The sequence below is a fragment of the Protopterus annectens genome, chromosome 17.part0, assembly GCF_019279795.1.
Source record: "Protopterus annectens isolate FY-2018-M chromosome 17.part0, PAN1.0, whole genome shotgun sequence".
NCBI classification, from domain to species: Eukaryota; Metazoa; Chordata; order Ceratodontiformes; family Protopteridae; genus Protopterus; species Protopterus annectens.
The window spans coordinates 375,754,737-375,769,033 of NC_056751.1; the positions used below are offsets into that span (position 1 = coordinate 375,754,737).

At 37.6% G+C, this 14,297-nt stretch overlaps 1 protein-coding gene across 1 annotated transcript in view; it reads right to left on the reverse strand.

The window, feature by feature from the left end:
- Positions 1 to 14,297, reverse strand: part of TRPM5 (transient receptor potential cation channel subfamily M member 5) — a 749,498-nt gene that overhangs the window by 210,838 nt on the left and 524,363 nt on the right. Inside the window, exon 16 of the mRNA XM_044058928.1 lies at positions 1,606 to 1,858. Coding sequence (XP_043914863.1) covers positions 1,606 to 1,858 — 253 coding nt within the window. The remainder of the gene's footprint in view (positions 1 to 1,605; positions 1,859 to 14,297) is intronic.

Consider the following 14,297-nt stretch of genomic DNA (forward strand, 5'->3'; position numbering starts at 1 on the left):
GATTTCAAACTTCTTTATTGGGAAGCACTATTTTTGGTGGAAGTAGCTTCAACCAGATGGATATCTAATTTGCAGGCACTGATATGTGAAAGTCTGATTTTTTTCCCATAAGGACAGGGTTTCTTTGGGAACAAATCCTTTTTTAATATCAGAAATAGTTTCTAAGGAACCGTGTTCCATTAGTGGAGCAGGAAATTGAGGGGCCCCAGAAGGAGGGTGGAAGTGAATAACTGTTGTTAGATCTCCAATCCCAGGGGAGGGAGACAGCCTAGGCTCACTGCAATAAACAGCATATGAGCCTGCTGACCTATGTGCTGCATACACAACGCAGTGACCTGCTTATTTGCAAGGTTGCACTTCTGTGGAAGTGTGCATGCACCTCCTGTGGGCAGGAGTTAGAGTACATTCCTTGTCAGCAATATGACACTGCACCAGCATCCTCAGTCACCTCACCAACAAAAACATTGGTCAGGCTGAGCCTGGGAGAGGTTATGGCTGTTCAATAGACCGGTGAAGGAGGAAAGGAGCTGTTGGCCACTAATAGTCAGCTATGAGGAGAGAAGAAAAAAAAAAAATTTCTATTCTTTTCCTGAACCTTGCTATCTAACTAGCAGTTTTCTCTCCAAAACTAGGAAATAATGCTGAAAGACTTTTTCACTCATTGGATCCATAGACATGTATGTATAGTTCTCAAAGAATTAAATAAATCAGAAAGTCTGATAGATTATATTCCCCTTTTATACAGGGGGAAAAAGCAGACTAACAATTAACCTAACCACTTTACAAGTGTTCAGGATTCTGCACTGCATTGCATTTTTCTTATGACAGCTTTAGCAACATTTTAAAATGAATGTTTGGGCCTCATTCTGTTGGACCAGTTACTACATCACCTGCTATCTTCAGGAAAGTTCAGTGTTTGTATGAAGCTATACTGGCTTTCATTTCGGTCATTCACAGATGTTATAAACTTGTGTGTCACTACCAGTCCAGAGTTAGTAAAGGTTCATTCACATTTGCACTTGAACTACTGGAGTATGTAGTATTTAGTCTCTAATCAGCTGGGATAAGTTAATTCAAGAACAAAAAGGGAAACTGGATAGGTTTAAAATGGCCTACAATGGCAGCTAGCCTAATACTTACCTATGAATGTATGAACCTATGGATGCATTATTGATATTTTTCATTTGATGTCTGTTTGCTGTGGTTATAGCTGAGAATGGTATACGGACCAGTTCACTTAGCTTGTTAAATACAATTAGTGCATAAGTAAACTACAACACCAGCTCAGGGGGCCTACTGCCACAGGGTAAGATCACAGTGTGTTAAGATGTTTTTTGGCTAATTGGAGTTTTCATATTTCACCTTTGGGTTTTGGAATTCTCATCTTCTGAAGCTGAGATTGTATAGTGCTCCTTTAATAGCTGTTAAAACTATTGGGTAAATAATGGCATGTAGTATTCAGACAATACTGCAGGCTATGTTGTTGCTGTGAGACAAAAGCTGTGCACATGAAATGTTCGATTATAAATTTAATTGTCTTCTGCTGTGGTAGAATATGAAATGAATTCTTCAGAACTCAGCTGTTACCAGTTATAGTTTACTGACCTGCCTGATTTCTTCCAAGACCAGAGTAAACACCCAAAAGTAAAGTATGATCTCAGACACTGAAGGCCCCTCAGGTGGAGGTTTTTGAAAGTCAGCCAGCAGGACATAAGCAAATAAAATTAGAAATGCAAAGTACAGTATAACATTTCCAAAGAAGACAGAGACAGGTGCACTCCAGAATTTCTTCCATCGTGGCAGCAAAAATGTTTTACAGAGATGGTTTTCATTATGGTTGGGCTTTTCTGGTTTCTCTCTGTAAGACAGATAAGCAACATAATCATTAATGTTTTAGCACCACAATATTTATCAAAAGTAACTTTATTGTCATTTAGATCTACACAAGTGTAGATTAAAAGAGATTCCATGCAATCAGCTCATCATGAGACAGACAAAAAATAAATCACATACATAGAAAGACACAATTTAACACAACATATAATATTATCACTGTCTTATAAATCAACTCTACACAAGTATATAGGTACATATATTCCTAGAAACACACACTTGTTAAGATACTAAAAACACACATCTAGCAGCAAAGTTCAAGTAATAGTATTGCACATGAACCATGTACCACATTATGGGTGAACAAGCACATAGCAATAGCTAATGAAAAAATATTGCACCTGGGTTAGTAGTATAAATTATAATGGTTGGCTGGGATTAATAAATAATAGATAAAATAATATTGCACAGTGAATGGGAAGTCCCAGCTTCTTACCTGTCAGTGATCGGACCTAATGTTGGAATTAAGAAGTCTGATCACCTTTAGATAAAAACTACCTTTGAATGTAGTTGTCCTACATTGAATAATGCAGTATCTTTTACCCGATGACAGGCTCATAAACAGACTGTTTGCAGGATGGCTTGCATCATTTAGTATTTTGGTGGCTCTTTAGGCTCCTCAATGTATAAAAATCCTGGGTTGTGGGCAGTCTAATGTAATTTATATTCTACTTTAGGAATAAATTCCAGTACAAATGCCACTTTCTATTTTAAGTGCACTGCTAACAGCTTATTTTGATTAATTAATATATTAGCAGTATTCCTGGTCATGTTGGAAAAACAAAAGATATAAACTCACAGTATCATTGATTTACTTGAAGGGCTACTGCAATGGATAATTGTTGGGATTTTCTCCTGTGGTATTCCCAGCTTAATACAGTTGTGAACGTTTACAGTTTCCATTCTCAGGGGCAGCATACATGTCTTCTTTTGATGCACACTATGATACTATACACCAGGTCAAAAGGCTGCTCACATGGCCTGTACTCCCCAGTGTTACCCTATGTGCAGAGTGCTCACACTTAAAAAGACACTAAGAAATAGGGGCATCCAATAATTAACTTGCTTTGGTTACAGGAAAATCCATCCACCCAGAAATACTGGGTAAACATAGTGACATGGTGGCATGGTAATAACTGATCAGTGCAGAGTGACTTCTTGTAAATCAAATGATATATTAAATATGTATGAGTCAATATGTGTGACTTTGATGGTCCCTGACAATGGGCAACTCTTGAGTTGTTCTCATGCAATGAAATACAAAACTCTTTGTTAGGCAGAACCAGAGGAAGTCAAGGACTGGGAACAATGAATCTTGAGGGATTAAGGTACCATACATACCTCTCAGCTGTCCAATTTTCACAGAATGCCCATATTTTCACCTCATATTTTTGGTTTGTTCCTCATAACATTTGTGGTTTTCTGGCAAATAAGTGGGATGATCTGAGGACTGAAGTCTCCAAATAATGACACATTTGAGTTTCAGACTTCAAATCCTTCAGAAAATGTATGTTCATAAAAAACCCTGTTACTTTAGCAACTTTCAAAGTTTATAAGAGCAATATTTAAAATCTGTCCCTATTTTTGGGCCTTTGTCCCCCATTTTTCCAGGCTTTGTCCAGATTTGTTGCACTAAGAGGTTGAAAGGTATGGTACCATATGAATCCTGACTGCTGGAATCATGGCCATGCAGTAATGCTTGGTGAAAGTGGCTGCAGCACAAATGTCTGCAATGGTAACTTCTTGAAGAAGGCACTCAAAGTAGGCCCACACCTGCAGGATTTGCCTTTGATATCATTATTCAGTGAGTAGCTGGCTGCATGGTGAAAGACTTTCTTATTCTTAATAAAGATGACAGACAGATAGAGTGTACTCCTGAAGTCTTGCATACTTTTCAGGTAGTACATGAGATAATAGTGCATGTCAAGGTTTTAACGGCCTCTTTCCCTCCTAGACAATACCTCAGAAATGAAAACTGAAAAGTTGAATGGAATGTTTTAAGAGCAGTTCTAGGATCACAACAGGAGGAGGGATTTTCTTGAGGTACATTCTTGTGAAAGAACACGGAAGGTCCTCTACAGGTAAGGTTCCGGAGATCTGATTATTTAGGAAAGGCAATGGCAAGCAAGAATAGCACATTCTAAAAGGTGAACTTTGGATTCTCAAAACCATTGGTTCAGATGAGAGATGGCAAGCCTGTCAGTCATAGAGTTAGTGTCTCACTTAGAAGAACATTTCATCAAAGGCAGACAAAGATACAGAACCCCATATGGTACTGCTTGAAAATTTGACATTGGGACAGTTTTAACCTTCATAAAGCTATTACATATAAAAATGGTGAAAATGCATTGATTGTGTTTCGTGAACACTGTAGTCAAACAGGTGTATGAAAAGGTAAGAATCACCTGCAGAATAGATGGTTGAGGTGGTCAGGACACCACTCCACACAGAATAACATTTTCCAGTTTGAATAATAGGTCTGATGATAGATTTATGGTAGAACTGGTCCCCTTTGAAACTTTTTGCAGAAGATCTAGATAAAGCAAAGAATCTAAAAGAGAATCGATGCCCTGGGATGTGGAACTTGTATCCCCCATCTGCAGGTGGATTTCCTTGGCTTGTACTGGGATATATCTCTATACCATCAGGAGCCTGAGTGCCTAAAACCACCCCCTTTTAAGCCATGGTGATGGAAATTAGGATGCATTTTGGTCTTTCTTTGAATTTTGCTATGATGGGTAGAATCAGAGGGAAGGATGGAAGGGTGTTCTAATATCTTCCCTGTTACAATTCCTTGCCTTGCTGAATTGGGAAAAATTGTGGGAGGGAGGGAGGCTTATTCCCTTCAATAACAAACTGGTCAGTATTGCAAGGTGCCCCATTCTTCAAAGCTCCCGACTAAACCTATCTTCCTTATCTTTCGCTCTAAGAGAGGACTGAACTGTGAATATAGGATACACAGTCAGGGCATTCATTTCCTGTGGAATATGAACGCCTGTCAAAACATGGCCTGTTCTGTGTCTTACTGCCAGACCTGCATTAATTTTCTGCACAGGGAATACAAGTCCTTGCACCTTGTTTGCTCATGTGTCACACCATGACCTGGCTGTCTGATGAAAGACAAAGGCACTCTAGTCTCAGGTACTTTTCCAGAGCTTGGAGGGTGAGGGACACTGCCCTTAGCTTGAACAGATGTATGTGAAACTCCCTTTTATTGAGGCTGTGTTTCCTCCACACTATTATTATAGAACAGGATGCATGAGTTTGCTACATGGATATTTCTGTGTGTGTCTGTGTATGTTTATGTCTTTGTGTGTTAACTGAGAACTTGAAGGTAGAAATGGGGAGAAGAAGGAGATGGAGTTAGTATTTTGAAATATAATGATCTATCAGCATGTTTTTCTTATTGTGGAGTAAATATCAACTGCAATGTTATAAACTTGTGCATGGTAGATTTGCAATGTTCACCTATTGCAAATGTTATTTTCTACACTAGAGTACAAGGTACATAATGCATTGCACACCAGGTCCTCATGCATTCCACCCGTCTGCCTGTCTTTCTATCTGTCTAGACATTGTAATACTGATTGTAACCTAAGAACCCCCTCCCTTTATCAGACTGTGAGTGTAATGAAAAATTATAGACTGTGAGTGTAATGAAAAATCATATCTGGCCAGTAACACAAGACAATTTATCACCTCTGTTCCAGCATCATCAATCATTTATCACCAGTCTGACAGTGTCATTAAGGTATAGACTGAGTTCACACTACAGATAATAGTAAACACAAAACTACACATGAACAGTATTAAAACATTTCCATTAACAAAGTTACACTAAGCACCATACCTGTAAACTTACTAAAAATAAGAATTATAAGAATTATACATAAATTATTACACAAATAGCAGTCACAAGCCCCTCCTCTTCATAAAAAATAATAACAATAAAATACACAAAACACACACAAAAAGCACAGTCTCTTCACTAATGATAACTGTGCAATTAATTGTTTCTGACTCAAATGGTGAAGTGTTTCAGCAAGATTTGTTAATGTACCCAAGGGCGAGTGAGTGATTATATTAAGTAAGTGAGTCCCCTGCATGGATTGTATAGGAGCTTGCATCTCACATCACCCATGGTTTTTATTTCATTGACAGTATGGTCCATTGCTTAAGATAGACTTGATTCTACTATATATATATATATATATATATATATATATATATATTTTTTTTAAACAGCAGCAATGAATATTATTATTTAAAGAATAATAAATATGATGGAATAATAGTTAAGCATTCTGCCTCATGGACACAAGGTCCAGGGTTCATTCATGACCCCTGTTGACTGTCTGTGGGGAGTTTACATTTTCTGTCTATGTCTGTGTGGTGTTCCATCTACCTCCCAAAAAATGCTGGGTGTCTCCACTTCAGGGACAGAAGGTATCAGATTCAAATCCAGCCCTCTGATATGAACTTCAGAGTTCTGCCATCAGAATACATCCCAAAATAAATGGAGTCATGGGAAGCAGTATGTAACTAGTGCCTATTGGGGAAGTGGTATGTGGACCAGCTGGTCTAGGAATCAGCTGTGGTGCACAGTATCCTGTAGGTAAGAGAACATGGACCACAGACAGAGTGCCATGTTAGGACATGCCACTCTGTGGAGTAAAAATTGACTGTAGGTGATTTGGTCACATTGACTAATGTCACCAAAAGGTGCATGGGTATTTGCCAATGCAAAGTGGGTTTATGACCCATCCTACTCTGATCTACGCTAGGGACTCATGCTAGTAGTGGGATATGGTCCATGATCCCTTGATGGCTAGTGTATGCCAAGCAAAAAGCCCAGCAGCTCTGGATCAGTAAACTGATAGCAAGCTGGAAGGGAAATGAAGTCAGGGAAAGCTGTCAGCTCAGATAACGTTATGCCTGCTATAATAAAGGTGTTGGATAATTTAGGGGAGATATTGCCCCTGACAATACTCTTCAGTCCCAGAAGTCTTGGTGTGTACAAGGAACCAATGACACAGGTAAGAACAGTGTTCAGATTCATAGGGGATTACCAGTGGGAGTAGGTGTACATCAGGATTTAGCTCTGAACCACTGTTGTTCATCCTGGTGATGGACTACATCAGATTACAGATCAGAGGGGACAGATCAACAAAGCTGCTTTAAGCAATATGGCAATGAGGCAGACACTGAAAAGGAACTTCAGCAAATAACAGAGGGATAGAATGTAAAACTGAAGGAAGATGAGATCATACTGAGTACTGACAAGACTGGTTATGGAAGCAAATTAGGAAGTTGAAAACTGAGCAAGAAGGGAAAACATCAGAAAAGGTAATCATCTTCAAGTAACTGTGAGGGGTGTTTGGGGGGAAGGGAAGTCTGAATGAAGAAATTAAGGGTGAAATCTGAGGGGATGCATCCAACTCCTGACATAAAATGGGCAGTTGAATGCACACTGTGGGAAAGATGAAGAAATGAGGACATCATAGCAGAAGGCAGTGTAGCTCAATTTGTAAAGAAGGCCAAGAAGAACAAATTATAGTGGTGCAGTCAGATGTGCAGTAAATCAGAAGGTGATCTAGCAAAATTAATTTGGGTGAGGCAGGAAGAAGGCAAAAGGGGAAAGGACCTCTAGCCAGGAGACAGATGGATTATGTGACAGTAAGGAATAACTGTTGAAGCAGGTAGGAGAGTGGCTCTTAGTCATGAGAGGTGGTAACAGTGGATCTATCATCTTGAGCTCATGTTTAAATGGGAAAAGGGGTTGACTGTGGCAGTAAAGAGATATAAATAGTATTCTTTACTCCTAAAAAGTAGTCATTCAAAATGGTCACTGAAACATTCTCCAAACCTGAGAGAAATCCCATCCCAAGTAGGAAACTGCTGACCCTCCCTCAAAAACTAATTTTAAAGAAAGAACTTGTAAGTGAATTGCTAACCAAATACAAAGACTTGGCTAGTTAAACATGAAGTGGAGAAAAAGACCTAGAAATAAGCTAGAAAGCAAAAGTGCTTTATAACCAGAAGAAACATTTATATTATACATTCCTAACCATACATTTGTTCCCCATTATATCAATACACCTAATTCCAGGTCTAAACACAATTACTAGAGAACAGAAGACCAAAAAAGACTCCACATGTCCATAGTGGCACTTACCATCTTACAGTGATATCTTTTCATTTGCAATATCTAGATATCCCTTTGATCCCTCCAAGAAACTTCTCCAAGCACAAAAAATAACCTTGATTTCAAATATTTACAATGTTCCGACTCCAAATGCAAAATTCACCCTCAGTAGCAATTCTACTACACATCCCATTAGCAAAATCCACTAAACACCACTGCAAACGATACAGAAAAAAATTAGAATGCTATTTAAAAATGAAAACTAAAGCCGTAAGTCAAAAAAATGATTTGAGTCCCCTGGACTCACTGATTGCAAAACATCAATTGAACCTGAAAAATGACAAATTACCCAAATTAAAATTTCGGGAAAATCACACCAAAAGGTAAGCGCACATCTCTACAAGGTAATACCCCCCCCCCCCAAAAAAAAAAAGCAGTGGATATTGTTTTTCCACCAAAAGAAATCCAAAACTGCAAATGTGGGGAAAAAATAAACAAGTAACATAAAAATGATAGAAAGTAAATTGGATAAATAGAATTTGCATGGATTGTGCATTGAATTCACATAATACCTTGTACAGTAAAGGAGAGAACATGTTTCCTTCAAGCAATAATGCCTGACAGGGTGTGTTAATGTGTAATTAATGCCTGCCCAGGGATTACACCCCTGGAAGGGTGTTAATTACACATTAACACACACCCTGGAGGGCATTATTGTGCTTACACAATGGGCTCCCTGTAAAATTGTTGTTTTACTTGCTTATTTTTTTTTTAAGTAGTATATTATTTTTTTATATATTTTTAATGTAAAATAGTTCCTCCGCCTACTGTTTCAAACTTGCTGTAGTATATGTTAATGGTGTTGGAGGAAGCATTTTGCATGAAATGCATATAAAAAAAATATAGTGCTCAAAAAATAATAAGCAAGTGAAACAACAATTTTACACAGCCCATTCTCTCTCCCATGCACACATACACAGTCTCTTCTGCTTTCACACACATAAATATACACACACAGTCTCCTCTGCTTTCATGCACATTCACTCACACAAGATCTGTCTCACCCTGTTTCTCAGTCTCCAGCTGCTTTCATACACACATTCAGTCTCACTCTCTTTCGATCTCTCTCACAGGCAGTCTCCTCTGCTTACATACATACATGCATTCATTCACACAACATCACTCTCACTTTCTCTCTCTCTCTCTCCATCCCTCTCACACATACACACAGTCTCTTTGCTTTCATGTACGCATTCACGCACAAATGTAGACAGAAACATAAACAGACACTTCTTTTTCGCTCGATCGATCGCTCTCTCTCTTACTCACATACACTCTCACACACATGCTGTATTTTCTTTTTTTATTTTACACTGGCTAAGCAGCAAAATTGCTGCTTAGAGAGTGTAAAATAATGGCTCGCTCACTCTCACTTTCACTTACATGCTCGCATACATACACACAGACATAAACACACACATACCTTTTTGTTGTCTTCTTTTTATATTTTACACACGCTAAACAACAGAAACACCGTTTAGCGAGAGTAAAATGACAGCCATTCTATTTCCTCAGTCTGAGCTCCACGGCGGCTTAATAAGCTGCCTTGAAGCGGTGGACTCATTCTTGTCAATGGGCATTACCTGTACATTAATACCCTGCTGGAGAATGCTCATTCTCCAATCAGGGTATTGATGTACAGTTTGCCCATTGTCTAAACAACAGTAATATGAGGAATTGCTATAGCCAGGCATCCTTTCTGAGGTGACCGTACCTCTCAGCCTCTTACCCCAAGAATAATGGGAAAAGCTAAAAATAATGGGGGAATAAAGGTCCAAAATCAGGGACAGAGTTCATATATTGCCATGATAAACTTAGAAAGCCAATGGAATAAAATTGTTTGCATTAACATGCATTATCTGAAGGTTATGAAGTCTGAAACTCAAATGTCTGTCATTATTTGATAACTATAATCCTCAATCCTTCAGTCCAAAAATATAAGGCAAAAATCTGGACTTTCTGCAAAATTCTGGCCTGATGGGAGGTGTATGTTTAACATTTGTTGACGCCCAGCCTCCTTTCAACTCTTGAAGAGTTACAATATATGTATTGCAGCAGTAAGCTATAAAGACAAATACATATATATATATATATATATATATATATATATATATATATATCTCTATATATATATATATATATATATATATATATATATATATATATATATATACATACATACATACATACATGCATACACATATTTTTATAGACATACTCCAAAGCATATAAGATTTGATAGTTTAACTAGGAAAATTTGTAACAGGTCCTGCTGTATTATAAATAAGGAATGAAGAGACAAGAACCATTATTATCAGTATCTAATGAGATAGATTTACTTGTTTTTGACATTTTGGAGTTTTGCAAACAGCAGAGAACAACTGGTGTGGAGGGATGAAGCACTGACTGTAACCCCCGCAATGGGGGTTCAGTTAGCGTCTCCAGCACTGGAGAAGCCAGTCAAGGAGGCAGAGGGGCATGGACTACTCACCTCTCCATGGGGTGGGAAGGGTTGGTTGCACTTGGCAGCATACTGAGCAAGTGCTCTTTTCCTGGAAGAGAATGGGGCAAGCAACTCCTGTGCTTTGGGGTTGGTGGTTACGGCTTCCTGAAGACAGCATCATTTGGATAGCCCATTGCATGCCCTTTCTGTGACACAGCTGAGTGTGTGTGTGAGGATGTTAGACCTGAAAAAAAAAACAAAAAAAAAACTGAAACCATTGTGATGGGTGCCTAAATGATAACCTCTCTTGGCTGTCTCTCTCCCTTAGTGAAGAGTCAACAAATGGTTCACTGACCAAGAGGGAGTTGATGTTTAAGTAGGCAGTGAGACAAGTAAGCAACAACAACAACTCTCTGTCATCTTTCCACTTTCTTTGTACAAGGGCACCAGAAACACAGGGCTGGGGGTTGAATGCCCCTCCCCACTTTAAATCAACTCTTGAAATGTGCCTTCCAGCTGAACTGCATTATTTAAAAAAAAATGTAAGTAAAGCATTGTTATTGTCTTTGTTGTATTGTCAAAAGAAGGCAAAATCCTTACTTTAGTTTGTGTGTGTGTGTGCGTGTGTGTGTGTGTGTGTGTGTGTGTGTGTGTCTGTGTGTGTGTGTGTGTGTGTGTGTGTGTGTGTGTGTGTGTGTGTGTGTGTGTGTGTTTGTATATGTGTGCATGTGTATACATATATCAGTGTAGGTGTGCCCGAGTGTGTGTGAGACAAATGTTTATGATCACAGATATGTGAGGGGTTCACGAGTGGCTGTATGGGTGTTTGCATATATGAGTGTGCACCAGTGTGTCTATGCATATGTGTGTGTGTGTGTGTGTGTGTGTGTGTGTGTGTGTGTGTGTAAAACACTTCAGCTTCCATCTCAAAATGCATACCACCTTGTGTTTTTCTCTGATTCTCAGAATTCATATCTCTGTCTCTGAATTTGCAGAAGGTCTCAGATTTTTATTCATATTTTTTGTCATGTTCCTTATATATATATATTTGTTTCTGGCTAATCACTGAAGACTTCTGACAAGTCAGTACTTCTAGACATTAGAATTTCATATTTCTTATTATTCAGAACAATGGTGATGCAACACCTATTGTTCTAATTAAAGTTCTTAAATGAATTAGTGTAATGTCATTTTTTTCTGATTTTGTCCGTCATTATTTTTTGCTATGTCCAGAATTCTTTTGCTAAGTTGAGAGATTTGCAGGGAACAAGACCACTCAACTGTACCCAGTTTTGTAGGATCTCTCTGATTCTGCCTCAGATTTCTTCAGTCTTCTTCATTTTCGGGTTAATCATTAAGGACTTCAGAAAAGTAAATAATGCAAGTATTATAGAATTCATACATCCTGTTGCATAGAAAATGCACATTGATGCAAACAGTAGTATACTATTTACTCTTTAAGTGAATTAGAGTAATTTCAAATAGATTAGTATTACATTAATTGTTTAATTGAAATTTAATTGACTGAATAATGATCATGTGTTTAAATATGGCAGTAGTGATATTGTAATGTTACTTGACTCCATGTGAAGGCATACTCTGAAGCACTAGGAAGAATTAAAATTAATATTGTTCAGCTTCTAGTTATCTGCTTTTTTTTCCCTTTAATATTGTTCACTGGAATGTTATGTTTATTTATTTATTGATTGACATTTGATTATCGGGAACGTCAGAGTGGTAGGAGTCCATTTTCAGTGGCGGCCTGGGGAGAAAAGCTCTAAAGTATTGCAAAATATTTTAAGAACAATAATTTTACAGTCTTTAAAAATAATACAAAACAGTTTAAATAATTATACCAAATTAGACATAATATGAAAACATTGGATAGATACAAGTTATGTGACAGTGTTTTAATAGTTAGAAAAATTTTAGCTAGTTTATAGAGAAATTAAAGATAAGTTAGTGTAATACAAACAGGAACTACAATGCGAAGTGAGAGAAAAGCAGGCCTATGGTATATTTAAAGAGAAAACCAGGGGAGAGAAACTGATAGATGTAAGGAAGTCAGTAAGGAAAGGAGAGTAAGGACATGAAAGGTATGAATAGGTATTTGTTCACATTTAGGTGTAATGCTTGTGCTGCTGTTGAGCAAGAACAGAGCCAGCTTTTGGCTAGGAAGTCTTTCAGAATAGTTTTTTTTTTACTCAAATATTTTTTTATTTTGATATAAAACATAATAATGATTGTTTACATTTAATAAATATTCAACTATATACAATATTTACGTTTAGCCTGACAAGTAGATTATGATAACAACACATCTATGTAAAAGCAGTGATGCTGATACATTATATTTAAATTATCAGGAAGAGTCTGATTCCGATTGCAAGGTGCCAGTCAATGTCAAAACCTTTCTCCATGGGTTATTGACTAATGGCTTGGGGTGGATTCTCAGTTGTTTAGTTTGATCTCCATTAATACAGACTTTTTCAGTAGACATAAAAATTCCTCCATGGTGGGGGCTGTGTTGGATTTCCATCTTCTGGTTATACATTTTCTAGCTATTGCTAGTATAGTCCATTTTCTTCAAGTAAGGATTATTGATTACATTCAATAAAATTAGAGATTTTGTCAAAATAAATGTATCTCTATAAAGTGCTTGTAAAAAATTATTAATCTCATTCCAATATGTTCTAATACTGGCACAATCATAAAAAACATGGGACCAGTCTGCATTAGCTAGGAAAAAAGAGGTCATTGTTCCCCTCTGCTCGTCACTCTCTAGACCCACTATAGAGTACAATGCCCCTTTTGGTATGTACCTCACAAGACATCTACAACAACTGGAAAGGCCACAGAAATACCTCAGATGACCTACGCAGACCATCTCAAAAAACTGCAACTTTACTCCATCGCATATTGCCTACTCAGAGGCGATCTCTACCTAACACACAAAGCTATGTCAAACCAAAAGCTTTTAGACATGCTCCACTTAAAGAAATCCCAATCCCTATGAGCTACATGCTCTAGGGACCTAAACCTTGTTACCACAATAAACAGAACATGCTGGAGGGATAGATTCCTGTCCCAGACACTTCCCATACTCTGGAACCAACTACCTATCTATATCAAACAAAGCTCCTCGTTAGCACTCTTCAAGAAAAATCTTGATGACTGGATGGGAGGTAGGAAATTCACCCCAGGGATCACTTCTATGGCTCTGCTCGACAGTGGCACAGGAAAATAATTTTCTTGGGTGGAGAAAGCCAGGCTACCTTTTGGCTAGGCTTATATAGGCCCTAGGGCCAATAGCCTAGTACCTACCTATGAACCTTGGCATCTCCAACATAAATTATTACTTGAGGTATTTATCTTTGAAACTTTCACAGGTGTTAAGAAGGATCTATGTAGATATTTCCACTGAAATATTCTCTAATATTGTGAATGAGATGTTAATTTAACTGACAGTAAGATATTTGTCTTATCTTATTTTGATAGGGGAATCTGTATACCCTTAGTTAAATATTGCCAATAGGATACTTTAGGAGCTGTCCTATAGACAATTAATACATTATATAAGTATGATAACTATTTTTTTTGTATTAGAGTTGTTATAAATAATTTCAGACAGTCAATATATGAATTTAGGGGTACTTTTAAAAAATGAATTATTTAATATTTTACATAGATCCTTAGAATATGTTAAAACACTCTGCAAAATAAGCCAATCATTAGGTGTTAATCCATATGCTGAGA